The 25,945-nt window shown below is 33.1% G+C and overlaps 4 protein-coding genes across 4 annotated transcripts in view; 2 read left to right on the top strand and 2 right to left on the bottom strand.

The window, feature by feature from the left end:
• Window positions 1–1,685: 1,685 nt before the first annotated feature.
• On the bottom strand, window positions 1,686–5,176 carry Usp1 (ubiquitin specific protease 1). Its single transcript, XM_072002504.1, has 7 exons — window positions 4,705–5,176; window positions 4,369–4,548; window positions 4,015–4,253; window positions 3,624–3,853; window positions 2,985–3,538; window positions 2,714–2,906; window positions 1,686–2,629 (listed from the first exon to the last, which is right to left on the bottom strand). The coding sequence occupies exons 2-7, from the start codon at window positions 4,535–4,537 to the stop codon at window positions 2,068–2,070; spliced, it is 1,947 nt and encodes a 648-aa protein (XP_071858605.1). The 5' UTR covers window positions 4,538–4,548; window positions 4,705–5,176; the 3' UTR covers window positions 1,686–2,067.
• Window positions 5,177–6,710: 1,534 nt separating this feature from the next.
• LOC139986855 (uncharacterized) lies at window positions 6,711–7,927 on the top strand. Its single transcript, XM_072002567.1, has 3 exons — window positions 6,711–7,027; window positions 7,166–7,335; window positions 7,451–7,927. The coding sequence occupies exons 1-3, from the start codon at window positions 6,851–6,853 to the stop codon at window positions 7,656–7,658; spliced, it is 555 nt and encodes a 184-aa protein (XP_071858668.1). The 5' UTR covers window positions 6,711–6,850; the 3' UTR covers window positions 7,659–7,927.
• A 242-nt stretch (window positions 7,928–8,169) lies between these two features.
• Window positions 8,170–9,324, top strand: Rpp21 (ribonuclease P protein subunit Rpp21). Its single transcript, XM_072002569.1, has 4 exons — window positions 8,170–8,440; window positions 8,544–8,605; window positions 8,682–8,773; window positions 8,880–9,324. The coding sequence occupies exons 1-4, from the start codon at window positions 8,437–8,439 to the stop codon at window positions 9,175–9,177; spliced, it is 456 nt and encodes a 151-aa protein (XP_071858670.1). The 5' UTR covers window positions 8,170–8,436; the 3' UTR covers window positions 9,178–9,324.
• Window positions 9,181–25,945, bottom strand: part of Cad87a (cadherin 87A) — a 543,288-nt gene continuing 526,523 nt past the window's right edge. The window contains exons 7-30 of the mRNA XM_072002494.1: window positions 25,510–25,644; window positions 21,283–21,475; window positions 19,098–19,408; window positions 17,097–17,255; window positions 16,820–17,007; window positions 16,578–16,740; window positions 15,721–16,165; window positions 15,452–15,643; window positions 14,846–15,099; window positions 14,613–14,745; window positions 14,165–14,380; window positions 13,796–14,095; window positions 13,465–13,709; window positions 13,096–13,389; window positions 12,814–13,011; window positions 12,510–12,732; window positions 11,879–12,423; window positions 11,632–11,807; window positions 11,417–11,552; window positions 11,223–11,347; window positions 11,044–11,145; window positions 10,758–10,971; window positions 10,561–10,667; window positions 9,181–10,296 (exon numbers count right to left, since the gene is read on the bottom strand). Of these exons, the coding sequence (XP_071858595.1) occupies window positions 10,263–10,296; window positions 10,561–10,667; window positions 10,758–10,971; window positions 11,044–11,145; window positions 11,223–11,347; window positions 11,417–11,552; window positions 11,632–11,807; window positions 11,879–12,423; window positions 12,510–12,732; window positions 12,814–13,011; window positions 13,096–13,389; window positions 13,465–13,709; window positions 13,796–14,095; window positions 14,165–14,380; window positions 14,613–14,745; window positions 14,846–15,099; window positions 15,452–15,643; window positions 15,721–16,165; window positions 16,578–16,740; window positions 16,820–17,007; window positions 17,097–17,255; window positions 19,098–19,408; window positions 21,283–21,475; window positions 25,510–25,644 (5,088 nt within the window). The 3' untranslated portion in view covers window positions 9,181–10,262. The remainder of the gene's footprint in view (window positions 10,297–10,560; window positions 10,668–10,757; window positions 10,972–11,043; window positions 11,146–11,222; window positions 11,348–11,416; window positions 11,553–11,631; window positions 11,808–11,878; window positions 12,424–12,509; window positions 12,733–12,813; window positions 13,012–13,095; window positions 13,390–13,464; window positions 13,710–13,795; window positions 14,096–14,164; window positions 14,381–14,612; window positions 14,746–14,845; window positions 15,100–15,451; window positions 15,644–15,720; window positions 16,166–16,577; window positions 16,741–16,819; window positions 17,008–17,096; window positions 17,256–19,097; window positions 19,409–21,282; window positions 21,476–25,509; window positions 25,645–25,945) is intronic.

Genomic DNA, 25,945 nt, shown 5'->3' with positions numbered 1-25,945 from the left:
CTCTTTAAGAAAGAAAAATATGACACTAATGTATAATGTGCAGTGCATGTAATAAACGTCAATGATATTATGACATCCATCTATTATACTTGTCGACGATATACTCTAACTGTATTGATTATGCTTGCTTAGTTTGTTAGAGCGATAAATGTGCACTTTGCGTTATGGAGATATTCTGTACTATTGTAATATTCATTAAGCATTTTCCATTTACTGTCGCTGGTAATTTTACCAATAATCAATGTTGTTTTGCGTCTTTTTTTTTTGCCTCATTCCAAATGACTGCTTTTTTTTGTCCAAGTGAATGATTTCTACATCCACAGTGTTTCACATCGAAATACGTACATTCAATGAAATTCTTATATGTTACACTCACCATGTCATTATACAAATTGACGTTAAATTGTTACTGTTGAATAAAACGCAGGTACGCAGTTTACTCGTACGTTATGCAAATAAAGAAAAACATTATTTCAAATAATAACTATGTATATAACTAATAAAAGAATATAAGTCATTAAAACAGTAATAGTGACAGTAAAAATTGATTTTTCTTACAACACTTTCATATTAGTATTCTAATATTTATATAAATAATTAATTTAAACAAACAGACAGTTTTGATAATTAAATAATTAGCTTAAATAGTAATTACTTATTAACGTTACCGATTTCAATATTATGCAAATACAATGTCTTCCTACAAGTTTTAATGTTTTACGATCTATCGTATTTAACAATGAATATAACACGAATATAAAAAATATATACTCACACTATAACGTATACATGAATGTTCTACTTTCGTTTAAATTCTGCTTATTCGTAGCGCGTAAATTTGATTTCGTTTAAAAACGTTAAAATTTGTATACAGCTCTATATACGATTGACTTACCTTTTCTTTAAAGAAACAACGATGCAATCATGTCCAAGTAGGAAAACTTTTTATATAAAAAAAGGCGGAAAGTTAAATGTATTTGTGACGCGAGTTGAAAGTAGAAGAAACGACAATACGTCAGGCTGGCAGGTGAAACACGACTATTCACTACTGACCCCTATCGAAACAATCGATATATGTATATAGCCACGTATGATTAAACTGACATCCTGACGTTTTACAAATATGTATTTCAACGTTTTACGCAATTAATAATTCACTGTTCTTTGCTCTATTTCATTCTGTTATTATTTAACAACAATCGCTTAACTCCGACATCTTTAAATTAGTTCTTGGACGTATAAATATTTATTACAAAGTATGTGTCATAGTGATTGATTTTCGCACATTTAACAGTGATTATGTATATAATAATTGAACTTTAATTAGAACGATTTCAAATGCAAACACCTTCGGCAAAAAATCTGGGATTACCTTTTTTTTGTTTAGGAAATAAAAGTATAAAAATTATACGTTTAAAGAAATATATTTATAATTTAATTTAAAAATATAAAAGGAATATATTATTAATTTACTAGCATAAATACTTTTTTGTTTTTACCATTCTCATAAATAAAACATAAGATAAGATAATATGTGTGTAGATAGTACATGAAAAAAATAATATGGTTAATAAAAATATATATGATGATAGTATCTAGGATATAAGCTTATTTAATTATTGTAAATATCATTTTTGTACTTCCACTTACATCGGAAAGTACCTAAAGCTGAAAAGAATAGGGAATTAAATCAAGAATACACACTTTTATTTTTACAGAAACAACTTAAAAATAAAACGCTCCACGTCCCAGTTAACATTAATCATCTAAATACAAATTGACACTTCGTGGTATTAATAGCAAGATTTGAGTACCATTATCGCGTAGATTGGAGAATTTATTGCATATCATTTAACTATCAAACTCTAACGCTTAACATGATTTTAATACATAATTTATTTTCTACGAAATTATACACGTTCACCTAAACCTGATACAGTACGTACAGAGTAAACAGATGTGGAATGTGTGTGACAGCGCAATCATTAACAGGGAGGAACAAGGCCCATTGCACTCTTAGTTTGAATACTTGATATACGCTTTTACGTTTTTAAAGAAAAAAAATATTTACGTCATAGATCTTACATAGAACAGGAGGTAAGGAGTGGCGGAATTTCGTGGATTTGGCGCTAATTTATCTTCTAACTCTCGTAATGGGATTACATGTACTGCTTCGTCATCACATTCCAACCATGTGCTAGTATGTTTATGACGTCGAATACCACAACAATCCATACTACGACAACCAAACCGAATTAATTGTTCCTTAGTTTCACTAGCACTTGGTTTACTTCTAAAGTATTTTAATATACCAGATGTTTTGTCTGATGAAGACGAATTTGTGTTTGTGCTACTGCTACTACCCTGACCAGAAGTTTGTCGTTTACTACCTCGATCGCATTGAAAATATTCTGCAAATGCAGATTCATCAGGTAAACGAGTATAAGCGACATAATGACCAGCTGTCATTGTCGCACCCTGGTGCATAATTACAGAATATAATTTATATACATGTCGTGACTCTGATCTGCCACTTGTAGTTCCCCGTGTTTGATCATTGTTGCATTCTTCGCAAAAACATTGTAACGTTAACGGTGTTGGCATATGATTATTAATTTTTTCCATTGACCTAATGCAATATATATCTTTATATGAAATATGGAAATCTTGTTTCTTCATTGCAATAAATAAAAGTTAGAAAACTGAATCTTACCCTGCTGCAGTAGAAAATCTTTTCAACTGCAATATAAGTAGCCTTGGTAAAGATGGAAAACACACAGCTCTGCGAGCTTCATTATAACGAAGACAACGAGCGCACCAATATTTATCTCTACCCCAAAGAAGTTCACTAGTAACTACTGCACGTTTGTATACTTCACTACTATCCATTGGTCTTACTTCCTTATCTACAAATAAATATATCTACAATATATTTCTGATCGTTACTCGTTATTTAATATTGGATGATCATTAATGTCACTTACCTTTTTCACTTGATCTGTCTATATCAATAGGCACACATATATCGCAAAATGTTTCCTTTCGTTCTGTAACATGCTCACACTCTAGACATGTAGTCCGCAAAAGGCTAACTCCCTCAAAATCTTCAGAAATAAAACACTTTTTGCTTTCCAGTCTATGACTACTTATCTCTCCATTAGTTTCCGGAAATTCAGTATGACCATTTTCATATTTCATACAGTATTTCATATAATATTTCATATGTTCATATGGTCTAGAAGATACTGATACACCGTTTAGATTTGATTGTACAAGACAAGATGAACTTCCTCTTGTTGTTATCTTTTTCTTTTTTCTAGATTTACGAATGCTTCTTTTGTTGGAATTACTACCTTCTGATTGTACATCTGTTAAATGTTCTGTAGAGAAGTCTGATAATCCATCGTTATTTTGTCCAAACTGACTTTCTCTATGCCTAACCAACAATTGGAATGTTTCCCGGATGTTATCTAGTAAACACACTAAAAGCTCATGAGCATCTTGCTGTTGATTTCCTTCAAAGATAGGATTCACATCTCTGTAAAAAGATATACATGTATTATTGTTTTTAATGTATTATTCAATTCTTAATTATAATATTCTATCGTTAATATCATATTTACCTAAGAGCTTGCAAAAATGCATCTGGTTGATACGGTTCACTGTTTTCTCTTGCTTCAGATGCACGTAATGCCATGAACAATTCATGTAACTTTTCAGTAGCAATTTGTATTCTATGTTTGTTACTATCTCCCGTAGGTCCAGCCAAAGCTAATAGGTCTTTACTGCTCCAACTCCTGCTGCCACTTGATGTAAGTGACACACCAGTTCTTCCCAAAGATGATGACTTTATCTAATATAAAAAATATATAATATACTTTTCCATTTTACTTTTATGTAAAAATATAACAAAGCATTCTTTCTTTTAATTAAAGAATTAGCATCAACATCTCAGTCACTAATGACATGTACTGCTGGAACAAAATCTACTGTTTTAAATAAAATACAACTTACTTTTGTTTGAAGTTGTTTATCATTTAAATTAGACAAATCGGTGGCCAAATGATGCAAATTATGTAGGAAGGATGGTGCAAATCGTAACGTATATATCACACTATTCAAAAAACATGTATTTCCTAAATTACATAAAGTAGCTATTCTTAATCCTTCTGTACCACTATTTGATACATCATAACTTCCATCTTGGTGATTGCTCAATTGATTGCGATAACCATTCAACATTTTGATTGTACCTTCATAATTAATGAACATTATGAATAAACGTTAAATCATATATGATTGATATAATAATATATAATGAATATTCAATGTAATATGAAAGTTTATATAATAATGAAGTTTACGTACTATGTGTATAGGTATCTCTCTTTAAAAGGCTCTCCCTCTCTGAAATCTGAGGAGCCTGAGAAATGTTGTTAGAAATTGTACGTGCACGACCAGAAAGGGATAAGCAAAGTTTCTTCCTAGGGGGAACTGAACGTTTATCCGCATCTTCTTCTGTTTCTAATACTGTCATTTTTTGTTAACCTAAAATTGCAATCAACTATATAGTTGTCCATTTACATAAATTGCATTTAAATTATAAATTTGCTTTTACAGAGGTAATTTAAATTCCATTTTACTTTGTACTAATTACTTTAATTTATAGCGTATAAATAAAAAGTTTAAAACCTATGTACTTACGTATTATTTAGTAAGGAAGTCATGGAACAAATGAGTCTGTTATTAACCTTAGTTAATCGAAAAAATCTGTATGACAATTAAACCACAAAATGTTCTTTGAATTACACGAACTACATTTCTACTGCTGTCAGGCGAAACACTTTTTTACAATGTTACAGTAGCCATTATGCGTTGTGCCTAATGTCATATATTCATGAACCGCGTTCATGTGCGGTTACAATTTCACATTTATGTAGCTTTTTCTATACTATGCACATTGTCGTCATTGATGTTCCCCTAGAATCCGTTACGAGCGTTTGCATCTGAAAATGGACGTTGGTGCGATTATGACATAAGTGCATATTCAGTAGGTCAAAAGTAGTCTCTCGCTAGTTAAAATGTGGATAAGTTTAAAAATATTTTGTTGTTATGTACTTCGATATTAGTAACTGATCATTATATTTTTTCTTTTATTATGATTATAAAAAAGTAATATTGATTATTATAGATATACAACACAGACAATTTTACTATTCAATTTTGTACGATTTTAATATATCTAACGTACATATTTAACGAAATCTTTTTATTATAGTACGATTACTAAATACTAGTGTAATTTTAAGCATGCACGGTTTAAATTTATTTCTTTTGTATAATTTTATCTATTATTTTTTATCCATATATAATTGTTTCAGTAACTAAATTTAATTGCAATATGCTTTCTTTTTCATTTTTTATTTATTTTCTGTGCATTAAATAAGCAAATATTATCAGTTACATCTACACTAAGGGGTATTTTTTTGTAATGTACAGTATAAAGAATTTATCCCTCTCTTACAATTTTTAAAACTCCATTTTTTAAATGTCACCTAGGGAAGATTTCAAGTAGCTATTATGTAATTTTAATAATTGAGGAATCTTGAACGTAATAAATTAACGACAAAAAAAAAAAAAAAAAAACGGTATTTTATCAAACCGAATATACATATATGTGTATATATATATATATATATATGAAACTCCCTAGAGTTCACGTGGATAGGGACTCTCTCTGTTTTACGGATAGCACGACTTTCTTTGTTTCATGGACAGAGCGACCTTCTTTTGGTTTACGGAAACCATTTTGAGAGACACTCATTTCCCAAACGGACGGACAGAGAGCAACATTAGAAATAGACAAGATCACAGAATAATTATTTAAAATATTGAAGATAGACGGAGAAAGATCGGTAGCTCAGGACGTTGAAAATCGATTCTCGATTTTCAGGTAGACATTGCACAGAACTTGTTATTTATTGTTTACTGTTATAGATTGATATTGTTGTTTACTCCTGTATTTTATTTCAGTATTTTCACAATAAACTCGATTTTCAGACTTCAGAATCAATCACCTGAATTATCCCGAGATTTACGACATTACATATATATCTTAAAACAATAAACCATAATTTTTATTCAAATTTTATTCAACAGTATTGTATTAAACTTTTATGTAATAGTGGTAGTATTATTATTTCCCAACATAAATAATTTATTTTCCTATAAGGATAAGAATTCAATTTAATATTGTCTCATTAACTTTCCATAGTTTGTTTCCTGCGAAAATTAAATTTTAATGGTTTTTTAAATAAGTATCATAGATTTTGAATTACAATATTTAATTCGTTAATAGTTAATACTTAATAATTGTATTATATGACATATGGTATATTAGTAAAAAAATGTCGATGGCATTCAATCCAATAAAATGGTATTAAAAACGCTATTATTAATGACATGGAAATATGCAATTAAACTTTATACAAACTTTACTTCCGAGCATACACATACGTATAATTTAATATAATATATTATTAAAAATATTAAAAACAGTCTTTTATGAAAAACATGTTCAAATATAAATTTTTCGAAATTTATTGAATAGGAATATATTTTAATTTAACAGTCTTTGCATTTATCTGTTTAATTATAACATATAGTAAGTGAAAACAATATAATATTAATATAAAAAGGGATAATTACTTACGCAGAGAATTTTATATTTTATGTTGGCAAAAGTGTATACGGTTACATATTTTAAAAAACGCTCACGTAGCTGTGTACACAGTCATTCAAAATAATCAAATTTTGAAATAGGAGGTAAATTTGATACAATTTTTGTTCAATGCGTTCAAATAATTTTGGAAAATTGAGAGTTCAAGCTCGACAAATTGATGACGGCATTGAAAAACTAAATACAACATGGAAACTTCCACACGTTCTAATCGGACGTTTTGCAGAATGTACCGCAGAATCAGATTTTTATACCGAAGCTATGTGGAATGTTATAAAAAGTACACAGGTTTGTATCATATAAATCATTTTATTTTTTTAAATTATTTCTACCATTCAATTAATGTTTCGTTATTTAATATTTCTTAAAAATTTATATTGCTACTGATAATATTTAATGTTTTCTTTATACACTAAAAAATATCAGAATGGAATAGAACAAACTTTGTCAGAAATGAAAGAAGATTCAATTCATATGGAAGAATTTCTCCAAGAAACTAAGGCACAATATGAAAGCTTAAAAGAGCAGTGCGATAATTTGGAGACTGTTTTTGAAGAGTATGGTTATCGCTACAATGAAAATAATGTCTTGGAAGAGTATGTATTTAATTTGTAATATTTTAAGTAGAAACTATTATTTTTTAATAATTACATAGATTCGTTAATCAATTCATAATAATTATTATTTCAATATCTTATTTAAATTATATAGATCAAATGCTAATAGTACAAGGAGCCCAGATCAGAACTCAGTTGAAGAAACAGAAAACTTAAAAGTTGAATTTACTCCTAATCTTAGTTGGAAATGTAAAGTAAAAGAAAATGGATTATTATCAGCATGTAAAGATAATTATAAGTCACATATGCTTATGACAGCTTTAACTAATACTTCAACATCAGTTTTTGATCATAGTTCATAAGGATTACTATGATAATAATAAGGAATGAAGACTGTATATGATTATGTATGCATTCGAGAAAGAGAATGTCCATAAGTACCATAACATTCTAAACATTTTTATATTGTATATTATATTGAGAAGATGAAATTTCCGAGATTGTCTATTGTTTGTTTCATATTATTATTATTAATCATTAAAGTCAAAACTGAATTATTTTAAGATAATATTGTTTTTATATGTCGTATCTCAAATATAAGATAATAATAAAATGTATAAGTACAACTATACATTGAAATACTCATTGAGACTATTTCTTTTAGAATTTTTAACTTTGTAGGTAATTCAATAATTAAAACTATACTAGATTTTATATTAAATATCCTAACTTTGTTGCCATATGTTATGACACAAAAACAAAGTAAAGATAAAATTTAATTTAAAAAAAGGTTAAATTTTTATTTGTATCAATTTGTGTGTGTATATATATATATATATATATATATATAAACATCAATTTTGCAATAAGATACCATAATTCACTTATAGCCTATTTTAATGGACAGTATAGTTGTGTGAATAACTTTATCTAATTTTATAATACTTGAAAGTTTTATTTGAAACTTTTAAATATAATTTTGCTTTAGTAACGATGTATAGGTCTAGTAATATATTACTATAAGTCATAAGTAATCGTAAACAATACAACATAACCTATTTTACTAAACCATTTTCTTCTTGAAAGTACTTCTTCACGAACAAAGTTTTAAGATACGTAACTTTAATTTTTATAATAAGTATGGGTTAGTATAAAATATAATATATTATATATTTTCAAATATATTTGTAATATCAAGTGTTATATATATTTACATACTTATTTATTTTCTATTTTATAATTATTAGATACAAATACAAAACTATGCCAAGGTAAAGATATTTTTGAAAGGATGAACTATTTGTATCAGGTAATAATAATTTTGAGTAACTTTTTACATTTTGCTGTAAATTAAAGTGGAAATATTAATAAAAAACTGTTCTTAGGCAAGTTACCTAATGGCATTGAAAAATAGAGTAGTGGCATCATATTATGGAAATATAATGGTTGGTTGTGCAAAAAAATCAGTTTTAAGAATGTGAGTTTAAAAAATTTAAATGACCATAATATATCTATCTAGTCATAATCGTAAATAAGTTTCTATAAAATATATAGGTAAGATGTATATAATTTTTCTTTTTAAGAGAATCAGATATTAAAAGGACAATTTGTAAATGTTGTCAATCACCACTTATACCTGGTGAAACTGCAAGGGTGCGATTAGTGTCAAAACCGGTAAAAAGCGTGAAGTGGACATGTTTAACATGTTTAAGTGTTAAAAGATATCCCACAAAAGAAGGATATAAATTATGGATTGAACAACCTAATTCGGTAGTTCAAGTTTTCAATTATGCACCAAAATCGTTAGATAATAAGTCTAATATTGAGGTAAAAAAAGAGAATTTGGATAAAGAAAAACATATGGATACTGAAAAGAGTTAAATGTACACAGATTTGAATATTTATTTCCACATGATGTGAGATGTGATGAATGTTGACATACGAATATTTTTTTTTATCAATGACTTATACATAAAATATGTTACAATAAATTTATAATCAATAAACAGATACTTTTACTAACTGGAATATTCATAACCATCTAGTAATATTGTGATACTGATATTAGTTTTACATTAAATGTTTATAGACATAACATGATCATAGTTAAGTTATTGTTTTTCGAGTATATGATATACTGTACGATTAGAGCCGTTCGCAATAAATTCCATAGACCCCAATGCACATATGTTTCGTTGAGGACGGTTTAGGCGATGAAAAGCGATGTGGTCTTCGCAGATAGCGCGAGATGATTATGTTGTTACATAACATTGAAATTTGATGCGAACGTCTCCATTTAACTAGCTATGATATGACTATATCCGCCCATCGCCAATGAGTTATACAAAATCTCAAATGTAGGATAACTGTCACGTATATACGCGGGCGTAATCAAATCACAGATTAATCGGATAAAAATCAGTCATTTAACCCTAACTTAAATAAATATAACATATATTGCAAATTAATAGTTGTACATGAACTTATGACATATGTTGATATTTCGACTGAATTGTTTTTCTAATTACAAGTATTTTTAACATTATGAGCTTGTTCTTTTTTTTAACATTTAGAACATTTTGTTGTATTAATGCCATGATATGACATTAAGTGACTCATTTATTCATATAGAAGATAATGACACTATAAGTACGTTCCTTTCTTTTGTTTTTACGTGTAAAACGTACATAAGTTATATAAATACTAAACTAGTGAGGAATTAATCAGAAAACTGCGCTGGACGGAGTCTACACATTCATTTATATACATATATCTGTCGTGCCAAGCTTCGGTCATTAAACTATTTCACAGTGTTTATTTTCTAGCAATTTTGATTTTTCTAACAGTGAACCTAACAATTAGTTAGTTAGGACCATAGGTTGGCAACGCACACATATATACATGCACACACCAGCTACAGGGAAATATTTATTCCAGTAATATTGACTGTTGTTCGTCGTTACTCTTCATCTTGAATTCTTCACTGCTGAAGAGTTCGAACTGAAATAGCAAAAGGTGCACAGTCAGAGTAGATTTTCCTGTGTAATTCGGGATAATTTTTGTGCTCTTCTTGTACACGCGTCTACTCGCAGACAAACCTAACGATATTATCCGATTATTGTCGAAAAGGTGTGTGCATGCGAGTGTAATTTCGGAAAGGCGCGTGCAACAGTTAGAGCCGTGGTTAAAGAGGTACAACGTATGATGATAAAGTTATATTACTGATTAAAAAAGGGATTGGCGTAAAACTTAATTTATACTAGCCCTGAAACAAACTGGGGTTGACCATCACGATCAAGTGTAAATTGAGGCATTACATTCGAGGATGGCTGAAATGTTGATCCTTGAAAACCCATGGCTGATTCGTAAAGCTAAAATAAAATGTATAATATAATTACGTTTTTTTCTTATATATAATAATTTATCTAATATTAAAGAATATAATGGCTTTCTTGATATACATTATGGTTTCCTGGAAGCGTTGTATAATCTGGTGTTGTTGGACGGTGCCTGTTCGTAGGCAGTGGTCGCTGAATAGTAGCGTAAGTGTTATCTTGAGATGTATCACCCATCCCAACACTTACACCACTTCCTCGTCTCTCTGTACCTAAGCCACCTTCAGGTTCACTAAATACTTGCATTGTCAATTCTTGTTCCTCATATAATTTGAGTTTTCTAAAAAATTATCATTATATAAATATGTTATATGAATGTATCTTTAACTCACAAATGTATATCTTTACTCACTGCTCGATCCACAAAGGATTTTCTGTAGTATTTAACTCGTCAATAATTTGTTTCTTTATTAAACCATCCTTCTTTCTTATATCATTTGGCACAGTGATTACCCTAAAATATCATGTAATATAATACATTTGATGTTTTTCATATTAAAATATGAAAATGTATATTTGCTTAGCATTTACCAGTGTCGTAAACAACAACAAACTACTGTTACAGTAACTGCACCAACTAATAAAACTACCAGTAAGGCTATTAAAGCCGCTAACGCAGGATCGAATGGTTCTTCTTGTACTCCTGCATAAGCAGGCTGAAAAATTATATTAGTTAACACAATGTTAATATCTTATTTATAGTTTGAAATGCAAGAAATACTTACCACAACATTCTCAATAGCAAAACCAGCATAATAATCTTTCAAGAAGTCATATTTTGCATCAATAACTTTAAGTACTTGTGGAATGGGAGCAATAGTTTGGGTTTTTGGTTCTACCACGTGTAAATACATGTCACACCTATAAGTTGCATTCAAATGTTACGTTCTTGAAAAAGTACAAATTAATTTAGAGAAAGTTTCAAATGTCCTTTTCTTACCATTCTCTACGAATATGACCTGATGCATCTACATGGTATCGAATTTCATCAACAACAACTCTGCTTTGAGTTGCATTTGATAATTCTGACACAATTTCATCGCGTTCACGATTTACTTCTTCAGGAGATTTTGACAAAATGACTCTAATTAATTGTGAAGCTTCGAATACCCAGACCTTTGTCAACATAAAAGATAAGTAATTAAGGAATTAAAAGTGTACAAATACTCACGTATAAAATAACTTACATGAACTCTAGTCATAGCATATCTCTCTGGAATAGCAGTTTCTTTTGCTATAACTTCAACAATGAACCTGTCTTGGTTGTACTCAGCCATATAACCACTTGTGACAAGTTTACCATCTTGTGTTACATTGAAAGGACTTGGAACTATAGAACCACTAGGTTTCTCTGATCCATATTTGTAGAGGTTTGCACTGGCAACGTAGTAATGCAGCGTACCGTTATCTCCAACATCTAAGTCTGACGCTGTTACTTTTGTTACAAAATCATTCACATTTGCCATTGAATTAACACCCGCATAGTAGTCGTTACGTTCGAATATCGGTAAGTTATCATTTTCGTCTAAAATAGTTATGGTAACATTTACGTGTCCATGGTCTGTATTGTGCATTAGTGGACGTCCTGCATCTACGGGGCTTATATAGATATCAGGATCATTGGAAGCCAGTATCGATAAGACATATTTGTCCCGAGATTCACGATCGAATGATTTATTTGCGTATATGCTACCATCAGATTTGTCCATATAAAACGCATAATTTTCGTTTCCTGAAAAATATTCCCATTTACATAAATTTGTACCTCTATCTAGTAATAGTATAATTTTATAAATTGCTTAGTAGAACATTACTTACCAGCCTCTATGTAATAGTAAACCTTCGCATGTCTGCCTTCGTCTTTATCTTCCGCAGTTACTTTTCCCACAAAGTAATCTTTCGGGCGATTTTCTGATATATAAAAATGATATTCATCGTAAAATTGTGGCGTGTTGTCGTTCGTATCAACTAACTGTACAGTAAGCAGACGTAATGTTTCATATGCCGTAGGGGTACCGTGATCAGCAGCTACCAGAACAAGCTGAAATAATATTAAAGTTAACTTTATTAGTTTTGAAGTCAATTGTTGTAAAAAGCTTTCAGATACATGAATGGAATTTACCTCAAATTTGCTTTTTACTTCTCGATCAAGAATAATCTTCGATCTTAGTTCACCTGTTTCTTGATCTATTGAAAATTCTTCTGTTTCTTGAGTATTTCGATTCCCAACCTTTAAGTGATAACTTACGCGTCCGTTTTCTCCAGGATCTCTATCGATTGCTTTCACCGTCAATATTAAGTAATTTAGTACACCAGTATTCTAAAAAATGTTGTTCGTTATTACACTCATGTAATCTTCTAAATGACGAAGAATACTTTATCGATAATCTATTTTTACACTAACTTCGGGTACTTCAACAGTAGCGTTCGTTAATTCGGGTAGAACAAATTGAGGTTTGTGTTGATTTACTGATGTTACTCGTATATCAACGGTACAGTTGTCTGAATGTGGTCCACTACCCGCACCATCTCTTGCCTCCACTTCAATTCTGTACGAGCCAGCTCTTCCAAGCAGTGCTGCTCCGGGGTATAAAATGCCTGTTTCACGATTTAAAGAAAATGACTCGTTTTCGTTCCCATGAATTATGGTATACCAAACTTCTCCGTTGATCCCTTCATCATGATCCATAGCTATGACCTTACAATGAATATATAATATGTCAGTTTTTTAGCTTTATCATTCTCTAAGTTCAAATAGACGAGGTATAATTACTTGTAAAATAGGTGCAGGTGGATTTACTGGCAGATTTTCAGCAACGGAAGCTCTATAACTATGTTGTGTAAATATTGGTCGATTGTCATTAACGTCGATAAGTTTTACAAGTACTGGAACGGTGGTACTTCGACGTGAATTTATATGAGCACCATCGCTGGCCATTACTGTTATGGTGATATTTGGCGTCATTTCTCTATCGAGAACGGTTGCGCCACCAACAGTAATTTCTCCCGTTTCGTGGCCTGTAATTTATATAAATAGATGTTTGTCCATAAAATATTGGTTCAATTAATTTTGAATAAAAAGATATTAAAGATATTACACTTACCGATATTAAATTCAGCAGCGTGATCACCTATAAGACTATAACTAATTTCTCCAAACGGACCTTCATCTCCATCTGTCGCTTTCACGGTGGTAACATGTGTGCCTGGTGGTGAGTTTTCTTTCACAGACGCGTTATACAATTCCTTCTCGAATTTAGGATCTTGATCATTAACATTTATTACAGTGACGATTACTTTGGCTGCTGTGGATAACTGCGGTACTCCAGAATCATACGCAACCACTGTGAACTCCAGTTGCTTCGTTTCTTCGTAATCAATAACTTGACTGGTTCGTACAATTCCTGCAATATGCGTAACATTTATTGTACTTCCCATATTTTCCACTTAGTTGTAACGCGATTATAACGAACCTGTAACGTTGTCTATATTGAAATAGGGACTTGGTGGTATAATTCCGTATCCTGCTATATTACTATCTGCGTCTACCGCTGTAAATGCTCCCACAACAGCACCGGTTGGCTGTTCTTCTTGCATTTCTATCAAATATCGTGGATTTTCTCTCGTCCATGGTTTTAAGAATTCCGGTGCCATGTGATTCACGTCAATGATCGTGACTACTAAGGTGCCTAATTACAAACAAGAAGATCCATTAAATAACTACAGACAAGTATCATTTTGACCGTAAGAATCTCAACGCGACTAAAACATCTTGTAATAATAAAACAAAAAACATAGAAAGTTATATTTTTCTTGTTTCGGTAACCCAATAGCAGTAGTAAATTATCACTCGTCGTAACTTGTGGCCATATATCCGAACAGTACTATTCTATGAACTTCATGATACTAAACATGTGATACCTCTGCCTTGTTGTAATGTGGGTGCCGTTGTATCACTGACAACGACAGTGATGCTCACAGTAGCTGCGATATCACGGTCCAATGGTCTAACGACGGAAACTTGACCGGTTGCCCGATCAACAGCGAAAAAGTCCTGTGGATATACCGATTAATACACAAGTTGTTTTGCAATCTTATTGACTAATTTTGTATGATCATCTTATACGATTATCAGACAAAGCATCAGATTATACCTTGAACGATTTACTGTCGTTGACCTGTTGACCATTTCTATCGATCGCTGTAATTGGCTCTGAAATGGCGAAGTTCAATGCTTCCAAGTTGGCACTGTCCGGATCTGTAGCTTTTAACGTCGTGAAGACGGTGCCAATGGGCGTGTCTTCAGTAACTTCGGCTCTTTGGGTTTCTGGCGTGAAATAAGGCGCTTTATCGTTGCTGTTTTCAACGTTTATCATCAACGTCGTTGTTCCGGTTAAGCTAGGCGTTCCTAATCAGAAAAAGATCACGATGAAACGTATACTAAACGTTATGACGTGGTCGTATAATAAACTAGACTCGCGGATATTTGTGCAAATTCATATTTTTATGAAGATAACTAAACGGACAACCAGCAGGACCTTGGCAGAGATTCGTTTCATCCGCCAAATATTACAGCAAATATCGCATTTGAATATTTTATACATACATTTTTACGTATTACGTGTATTTTACTCATTTATTTCGCTTTAAAATTCCCAGATATGCATAAGAATCTACAGTCTAGTTATAAGTAGAATGCTCAAACTAAAGAAAATAAAACAGATGATAGTTTTTATCTAAATAAAACCATTTTCATGTACCTTTATCAAATGCTATTACTTCTACATGGTACGTATTTTTATTGTCGTAATCCAGCTTCCTAAACACTGTTACAACGCCTGTCGTTTCATTCATAGTAAAGTCGTCGAAAGCTCCCTTCTGTATTCTGTAAATGAGTTCCGCATTTATTCCTGTGTCAGCATCGGTCGCTGTAACTTCCTCCACAACGGTCCCTGAAATGTATGAAATTAGAAGATCCAATCGCATACGATAGTAACTTCTTGTAAACCATCGTTAAAGGCTAACGTACCAATCGGCGATATTTCGGGTATGCTGGCAGTGTAAAGTTCTTGCGTAAAGACGGGTGCGTTGTTATTGACATCGCGAATAGTAATGTTAACGGTGGCGGAATCAACATAAATCCCATCGTTTGCTTGTATAACAAGTGCAATCCAATCGTGTGTTGAATTCGTTAAATCCACCGGTCCTTTATTTTTTATCGTAATTTCACCAGTGTCTGGATCTATGGCGAAGAGTCCTAACTCATCGCCGCCCACGATCGCATACGTGATCTTCGATGTCTTGTCCTTATCTCGGGCTTGCACTTTCAAGTCGGGCTCGAATTTCTCAGCTCCTTCGTCTATAACCGCACGATACTTGTCTTGCAAAAATCGTGGTGGACTGTCATTGGCATCCGATAAACTGATGCGCAACGAAACGCTGGTCGTCTGTCCCTGCCCATCGTTATCGGTGGCCTAAAAAACAGCGAAGATGAAAAAATAATTGCATATTACAGTTTACTTACATCTATACAAAAGCAAATTATCAGGAATCTTCCGCAAATAGAGGTTTCTAGTAACGTGTATGTTAAATCACGAGCAAGTTCTATACGCTACTATCAAAATGTTTAAAGACGAGGAGTCTGCAGTTAAGATTGGTCAATATTTGATAGAATAGATAAACGTATATATTTAATCTCACAATATTGACTCAGTCAAACTGAACATATTGTTATTTGCTTCTATATAAATAGAGCTGCATTCAATATGTGGCTCCTTATGCTTGTCAAATTAAACGATAGTAATGAAATAAGCACATGTTTCTGGCTGTGGTATAATGGCGAAACGTATAATGGCAAGTGGATATAATAATTTTGACACAGCGTACCTTGTACGTTAGAAAATACTCTGTTTGTTCTTCGTAGTCTAAACAGGGTGATACTCCAGGAGTTGGACACTGAGCCACCGTGATAACTCCAGTTTTCCGATCGACAGAGAAATGCTGTGCGCCTTGACCCAGCAACTGATAAGCTATTCCAGCTGTACCGAATCTAGAGCATAACTTGTTTATCAAATTTCTGTTGCGTCGAATGAAGAAATAATTCTAAGAAGAATTACGACATTTCTCACCGTCCGCTATCGCGATCTTTAGCAGTGATCGTTATAACCGTTGTGCCTGGAGGCGCAGTTTCCTGCACCACGGCTGTGTAAGTAGGGTTATTGAAAGTAGGCGAATTATCGTTCGCGTCCGTGATAGAGACAGTTACGGTTGCGGTGGAGGAAAGTTTCGGATTCGTGTGAACCTCTTCCGCAACGACCTGAACATTTACAATGGCGTGATTTTACTTTCGAATTGTGTTAACTGATTGACAAGAATAATAGGATTTGCTAGAAGCGGCCGGATTACCAGAATGATGAATTTACGCTGGTTAGGATTTTCATAATCTAGCGAGCCATTTGCTACGCGGATGTTCACAGATGTGCTTCCAGTCGCCATAGTCGGCTCGATGGTGAAAGCACCATCGGTGATGTCGTCCAGACGTAGGGAAAATACAGAGTTCAGGCCCTGTAAAAATGTAATTTTATAAGGCTTGTAACATAACGTTACTACTGTGCAAGTTCGAATTAAAAGGAAATACTTCTTTATGAAATTGCAGAGCGCTCGTAGAAAACACTGTACGTGCCAAGAACAAACTTTTCAGCAGGAGAAGAAAACTTACGCGATAATGTAGTCGAGATTTATGAAAGAAAAAGGTGCATCCGTAGAAGAAGAGCTTGCATGTGCCAGCCCTTGGTTCTAAAGAAAACTCAATGCTCCATTTATTTAAATACACGCCATTTAAATAGACAAAAGCCAAGAAACCATTAATTGATGTTTATTGGCGCTTATCTTCCGTTTTCTTCTGTAGAAGAGGAGACGTTCTGACATTATCTTCCAGTTATAATCCAGTTATAGTTAGTAACTGTTTAGAAAGGGCAATTGCACTCAAACTCAGAACACAGCAACCCAACCCCGATTTAACTCCAATAAAAAATCGAAATTGTTCAATTCGCGAAGAATTTATTTTAACCCTGAAATGCGTAGTTCGTTACTCGCATATATGACTAATGTTCGATTTTTAATTAATTAACACTTTGACTGCCACGTTGGTAATATACGACCCGCCACGGTTTCTCCTGTGACGCCACGGTGGTCATTGATGACTGGAAAGCTTGAACTTCTTACAATTGTAAAAATTGAATGAAAATTGACAATTAGGGCATTTTGAACATAACCGATAAATAGAAGATACTTTGAAATAAAAAGTGCACCATTGAACAATTCAACATTTTTATTAGAACACCGATAAACAAAAATGAGAACAAATCTTGCATCTAACGGTGCACTGTGTTAAAACACTTTAAACATGAATGTGGCTCATCAATACAATCTGGACTATAAGTAGTCACCTTTTTGGTCCGATTTTTAGCAATTTTTGATCCTAACTGTTCAACATTTTTTTTATAGCACTCTCTGCAAAATTTTCGTGCCAGGTACGCTTGCCCTTCTTTCTTCTGCATTTCGTGTCGCAATCTTTGTCGAATAAATATATTTGATGGCTCTGGTGAATAGCACTGTGTAAGGTGCATTGCGAGTGCCATTCTAAAATGATACCTTGATTTTTGTTTTTGTTGCTTGTTTATAGAGTATCATCGCGTTTGAAATTGATGTATTTAACAATAACTCTAAAGCTAATTTTATATGCCACTTGAGGGTTCTTCTATGTGGTGTAGAATATGCTATCATCTGATCCGATAAATCTACAGCACATTTTCCTCTATTCTAATCTACCACTATCATTGGTTTATCACAAACATAATTTTTTTGCGGACCTCTACCTTTTCAGCCGAATGTTTCGTCGAAATCATAAAAATAATCATAATACTGTTTACTAATATGTTCTACACGTTTCAATAATATATCCTGGACGTTTTGCTTGTTTGGACGTTTGGATGGTTTGTTGAAATAAACGAAGCCTTGTTATGATATGTCGCTATCAACTGTTACCAAGGTGCCACGGTCACCCGTGACCACCAATAAGATAAACGGTCCATTGGGGAAGAATGTTGTCTTACACCATTAATTTATTATTATTTTGCCATTATATGCTTTGAATAATAAAAATACTCCCGTGGCGTCCTCAGCGAAACATGTGATTTTGGCGTGGCAGTCAAAGTGTTGAGAAATCAAATTCTATTTAATTGCGTAAGTTTATTTTTCCTGTGAGAAAAGTGCAGAAGCAATGTTAAATTCCAAGGTAAATAAAAAGAAAGTAACGTTCTTTTCTCTATTTCCTAATTTCAGAAGTTGATCGATAATGATTGTATTTAAGTAACTCAAGATGTTGTTCTAATGTATGATACTCACGACGTCAGGATCCTTGACAGTCATATCCAAATGTGGCAGTGGTGTGCCATTCGGCACATTCTCCGGAATCTCGATGTTGTACTCGCGACGATTAAAAGTAGGCGGCTCGTCGTTCACATCCTTGATGGTTACCGTTGCTTCGGCCGTTGACACTGTCAGATTGTCATTACCTGGCATACCGTCGATCAATTCACGCGCCCTTACCTCCAGTGTCAGTACGCCAGTTGAATCCTTCAACGCTTCCCTGTTCAGCGGCTTTGCGGTTCTCAGTTCGCCTGATTCGTCGTCCAGTAGAAAATAGTCGAATGGGTCTGCATAAAAGAATACAGGAAATTTGTTTAGCAGAAATACTTCAATTTTTGTAAATACTTTTACGTCATTTCGATTATTTCACGACTCGCACTTAGGAGAAAAAGAGGAAAATTTGAAACATTGCAAACGTTACGTTGAGATTAAAATTTAGTTCGTTTTTTACCTTTCATTGTTTAACACATGGAAGAGCGAGAATCGTAGCGGTGTGAGTTAGCTAGTTTCATACATTTTGTAAGAACATTCTCCCTCAAAACTATCGTACGCAATAATAAATATAAACAATAATAAACTCTTGTATACAATAATTTAATCGAAGAACATGTCGACAATTTAATTAAGTTTGTAACGCATTGTAAGCTTTCTAGCACTCGACCATTTAATCTTACGTAGTAATTAATGAATTGACGTAGTCTAATTGCCGATTGCTCGGGTCACAATAAACAATGAGGTCACGCGTCGAGTCATTTAGCTGTTTAGTCGTGTGCCGGAACTTGCGCAAAATGTATGCGTCTTATGACATGTCTATTTCGTCGCAACGAAAGCAATTGTGAAATAATAAACACGTTTGGACACAACTAATACTTTTAAGATGCCTTGCAAGTTATTATCGTCGATTCATTAGTGAAGAAAAATGATTTATTATTTGAAAGTGCATAATGTATGAGTAACAATTTGTAAATTAATACTCAGCTTAAATTAATAATGTTCTGAGAAAACTCGTAGAAAATTAGTAATCTTCAACTGTGTGATATTTCTCGAAACAATGAAACACAATAGAAAACACAATATCGTTATCATCACTATCGTTATCAGAAGGATCTACCGAATCACTGTCCGCAATAATAACACACTTCTCACTACTATCATCGATATTAGATTCTCTTTTTACTGACACGACAGGTACAAGGGTTGTTTAATTCTTTTAGGGAATTATAATCTAAACGTGTGAACGTAACGAAGAGTTACACGCAACTAAAGTAAGAGAACACCGAAAACAACTGAACCACGAGTCTCAGTCGTGTTGTTTACGTTTGGTCCGAACGAAGTACCGCGAGTCAGGCTCGTGCTTATTGTTTTTCACCCAAATTTCTTACCGTGAGTCTCACTCGTTGTTGTAGGTCAAAGGGTTAAACGTATGAAATTTACTGCACTTTTTCAAGTCATGAGAAAGTCTTGAGAAAGCGGCAGAGAATAAGCTTACAACTGAATTAATTGTGAAGCTAAAAGGATAATACTTTTAGAAGTTGAAGTACATGGCTGAATATAAATTCTCAAAATTTTCACTCACACTACTGTGATTCTTTAATTTATTATACGCTTAAAAATATTAGGTTGTCCGGAGAGTGTCTTTCTTTTACAGACACGTCTTTTACAACGATGCATTTTTATACATACATGAAACCTAATCTGTCGAACGTTGTGATCTTTATTTTGATAGAAGAAAATGGATCATACATAATTCCATAAAATAATATAAAACGGAAAATATTGTGCATCCATTATTTCCTTATAAAACAAAAGAAACTTTTCGGACGATCTAATACTACGATTGTGACAGAAAGAAATGTTTAATTTCGGAACGTGTAAACATAGTAACTTGATTATCATGTAAAGAATATTATACTGAATATAATTACTGAAATATATTGCTAAAAATATGTAACTATCGAATCGAATATATAAAAAATATATTCCATTTAAAGAGACAAAATTAACATTTCTATCAAGCGTGATACGATATGATAAGAATGTTCTGCCTCGAAACTATGAAACTTTCGATAATTTAATTGACAAATTACCAACAATTACTAACAACGTAGTATTAGATTGTCCGATAGATCGACGTAGTCAGAAAAATATGACGTGAACTCACTGGTGACCAATTCGTAGATCATTTTCCTTGGCATTCCCCTGTCGCCGTCTCTAGCCTTAACGGTCATAACTAAGGTTCCGATGGGATCGTCCTCGCGCACTACACCCGTTAGCGAGTCCAGAAATTCCGGCGGACTGTTCTGAATATCTGCTACCTTGATTTCTACCCCAGTAGTCTCATTGTTCAGTCCATCCTGCGAGGAAAATTCACCTATGTAAAAGTTATTCGTCGTATGATCTCGGGTTGCCTTGTTGGCTATTTTAAGGCGAACGCCGCAATCTGTCCTCCTGTCAACTATTTCAATCCTCACTATGTATTTCTGTCAGCTAAATCTCGCCACAGATCTGTCTATTATAGATCGGGAAAATTACATCTCTCGTGGAAGCTTTCAAAGCTTTCAGGCTTTCACGTTGACGAAGAATCATCGTGTTATGTCGAATCAGTTATATTGGGTTGGCAACTAAGTGATTGCGGATTTTATCATAAGGTGGTATTGACAAAATCCGCAATCACTTAGTTGCCAAGCCAATAGTATCACTTTCTTCGTTCTACCATAGTTTTTGGAAATGACGTGTGCGCTCGTGTTTAGTTACTTTTATCACGTTAGGTTACTTTTATTACGTTGCCGAAGAATTAATTAATAATCGTCGTGTTCTATGTCGAATTAGTTATTTTGTTATAAGGTTGTATTGACAAAATTCTTCGTTCTACCATAGTTTTTGGAAATTACGTATGCGCTCACGTTTAGTTAGTTTTATAAGTTTTTTTCGGAAATATGGAACTTTCAAGTTCACGTAATGCGATGTAATATAAGATAAAATTGGCTTATAGCGATATATCTGCCGTTGGAAATGATTAGCAAACGACAAAGGAGAAGAAAACGTAATAAGGTAGAAAGTATCATTCTTCATAGAGAGAATGTAATAGCGCAGAGAAATGTTCGATTAGATTTCTTTTCATATCATATCAATGTTAGCCTGTGTTCTTTAGATTTGTATTTTTGTCGAAAATTTCTTAAATTGAACATGTTATACGTATTTTTATTTGAATATTGTTATTGTATATAAGAATAGTTATCGAAAAATGTTGAAATTAAACGTTATTTAAAAATGGAAGACATCAAATTCCAAGGATTGAAAATGCTCGAATTATTTTACTATATTATTTATTATTATTATATTATATAATTATTCAACTCTAATTAATACTTTTTGTTTTAAACTATATGGATAAGATAAATGTCTCTTCATTCTGCTAATCACAGCTCCACTAACTATCTTTTTATACATTGCACATATTTGTATGTTTGTAGAAATTAAAGCGAAGTATTAAGCATTCGTGTTAATATTTTTATTCAACAAGGCCAAACGAATCCTCTCTCTTTAAGAACAATTTTTTTTAATTAATTCACAGATGCTGCACTTTTGTTTATATCTAAGTTATAACGGTATAACTATATTTACGTATAATTGCACTCTCAGACATGAACAATCTTGGTCTCTAGAGCGGTACAAAGTCATTTCCAAGACTATGTAATGAAAATCAATTTTCAAGCGCAGCTCGCTAACCTGTTTTCAAGAGGACTTCATGAATTCTCCATATTTATTTGCCCAGCGGAAACACGTCTCCTCCAGGGAGCACGATAATCATCCGGCCAATCTTTTTTGTTTACGTGAAACTTATTTCATAAATGTAAAACGTGAGAGAGAAAGCAGATTATACTTGGACGAACGACGATAGAAATTTAAGAAGGATCAAAGGAAAAGCAATAAGAAGTATTTTAATCGACCTTCTAAAAATTGGTAAGCGCGTCCTTTCACCCTCGCTAAACATTAATAATGTTACGCTCTTTTTCTGTCCGCAGCCGCGCAGTTCGTTAGAGATTCTTCGGCGAAACTTTGCGCGACTTCAAAAAATTCACCTGCTGCTTTGGCCACGGAAATGAGCGAAAACTGAATTCCATGTTCGCGCCTGCTCGCGTCAAAGGGCATTTTAGATTCAATAATCCGCTCTGGTCTCATTTTCGCCTGCTATTTGTGGACGGATGGCTTTCGTAGGCGTTTCGCAAGAACACACCACGAGGGAAGCAGAAAACCGTAGGGTCACATTTTTCACCATAATCCATCAAAGAAGAAAATGTTAGTCCAGTCATCCGCAACTTCTTTTTCAACAAATTTACGTTACCAAATCGTTTTTTTCTTTTTTTAATAATTGGGTTGGCAACTAAGTGATTGCGGATTTTGTCAATACCACTTAATGACAAAATCCGCAATCACTTAGTTGCTAACCCACTAGATTCGATTAACGCGTTGAACGCCATGGGAGTCACCGATAAACTCAGTAAGATAAGATCATTAATTATGATTATACACCGTAACATGTCTGTTGTAAGTAATATTTCAACTGTTGAGGTTATTAGATATATGTGAATACAAAGAAACGCGTGGATAAATTGTAAGGTAGAAAATATATTTTAAATACTGAAGTGTAAATACAAATCGGAATTTTCTTAGAAGTGGTGACCACTTCGTCACCCTCCCTAAAACTCTACATCCCTACATACAATTATCTCTTCGTAAATATTTGAAGCTTAATTTCGTCAGTGCCTTTCTCTTTACCATTCAAATTAATTTATTACTAAAAAAAAATACGAGAAGATTAAACAGATCATGTAGAGTTTTCCTTTTTTTTTTTTTTTTACAAGTGATAACCACTTCAACATCAACATTATATGTACCGCATAATAAAAAATTCATCGTGGTGCCAAGGCCAAACCTTGTGAAAATGGCATTCAACGTGTTAATATTCTTTTTATCGTTATTTCTGTCATCTACGCTGTATATTATACATCTTTCTATTTCTATGAAATGGAAAGAAATGGAAGTATTCGCAGCATCGAAGCTCTTAAAACCAAACAACTTAAAGCAAAATTTAAAAAATTCTACTGGCTCATCGGCCAACGTTCCAAATTAAACACGCAAAGTAAAATTACACTATGCAAAGTCATATTAAAACCTGTTTGGACCTATGGAATCCAACTATGGGGAACAGCAAGTAATTCCAACATGAAAATTCTTCAACGATTCCAATCAAAAACCTTAAGATCCCTAATAGATGCACCTTGGTACGTCACCAACGAAACGATACATCACGACCTCAAAATACCCACAGTCAAAGAAGAATTATCCAAATTCAGCAACAGACATAGCACAAGAGTTAACAACCACCAGAACCCTCTAATTACTCAACTACTCGACACCTCGGAACAGATCCGCAGGTTAAAAAGACATTACACCTTAGACCTAAGCACTAGATTCAAATAGAATCAAACATACTATAAACACTTATTAATCATCTCATAGTACCACGCCAGATAAATTTACTTAAAATTCTCTAACGAGAATTGATTGTAAAATAAACGCAAATAATAAAAAAAAGCATCCAATTTGCTTTAGCAAATAAGAATTGTAGCAACTGATTTTAATATCGAATTTGTTTTAGAAGAATCGATAGAAAACTAAAGCACGCGACACGAGCATATTGGAAGATCTGCTATTGAATTTGAAACACATAAGACAACGTGTCAGAAACACGTGACAAATGCGATAGAGACGATGAAGAACGATATGACAGCCAAGTTCTCGGAAACGTTGCAGGTGTTCTGTCTGCATTGGTGACGTGATAGTTAAAATACAGAGTATATCGAAAAGTTGGGACGTTTATCGTGTAAAAGTAAGTCGAAGATATAGCAATTTTGTGACAAACGAGAATCTTTTGGCTTATTTATCGGGTTACATGGAAGAATTAGCCACTTTTTGTGATAAAAATAACCACACTAAAGTCGAATTGAGACACAATATCACACAGGGTGCGAGGAAAAACCTCGAAATCATAGTATAAGCGGTGGAGTGGTGATTCTACATGCAGAAATAAGTCAAAAAAGAAAAATAACATTTTTCCGTTTGAGGCTTCGTTTCCGAGAAAAATACATTTCGATATCAAGTGCTCGTATGCTAATTGTAAGTTTCCAGGCACCCGACTTCTTTTTCCCTCGTGTTGACGATCATTTCATTAGACGAGCAGAGTTATGTATGCAGCAACGCGACCAAAATTTTCAACGCTTGTTATTATAAATAGATTTATTCGAGACGTCGATGAGCAGCAAAGTGGCGTTTGGTACCGGTGCACTAGTAGCATAATTAAAATCAATTTTCGAGCTGTACTCACGCTTGCCCTGAGTAGCAATTGGTAAAAGGGCCTCTCCCTGTAGTCGAGTGGTTGGCGCAACACCAAGGCGCCCATGTACGAGTTCAGTCTTCTTTCCACGTTCACGATGCCGAACTTTTCACAGGCGTCGAGGAACTGAAACAGAGACATTATATTGATCGTGCATCGACATTCTGCTGTTGCTGCTTTTCTATGGACTGCGGATTTTTATGTAAATTCATGCTATTGAGAATAATAGCAGATTCGTACTTTCGATTTTTAACGATTACGATATGAAAATTACAATCTTATAATTGATTTTTTTACATTACAAACAAATGCAATTTTAACAATTACAATTACTGTGAATAATTATTATATTTTTGGTATTGTTTCTTCGATATTTTCAAGATATAATAATATAATAATATAATAATAGCAGATTCGTATTTTTGAT

The sequence above is a fragment of the Bombus fervidus genome, chromosome 4 (genome assembly GCF_041682495.2).
Source record: "Bombus fervidus isolate BK054 chromosome 4, iyBomFerv1, whole genome shotgun sequence".
Taxonomy (NCBI): domain Eukaryota; kingdom Metazoa; phylum Arthropoda; class Insecta; order Hymenoptera; family Apidae; genus Bombus; species Bombus fervidus.
The sequence above is the reverse complement of the archived record's forward strand: the minus strand, read 5'-3'. Positions and strand labels throughout refer to the sequence as shown.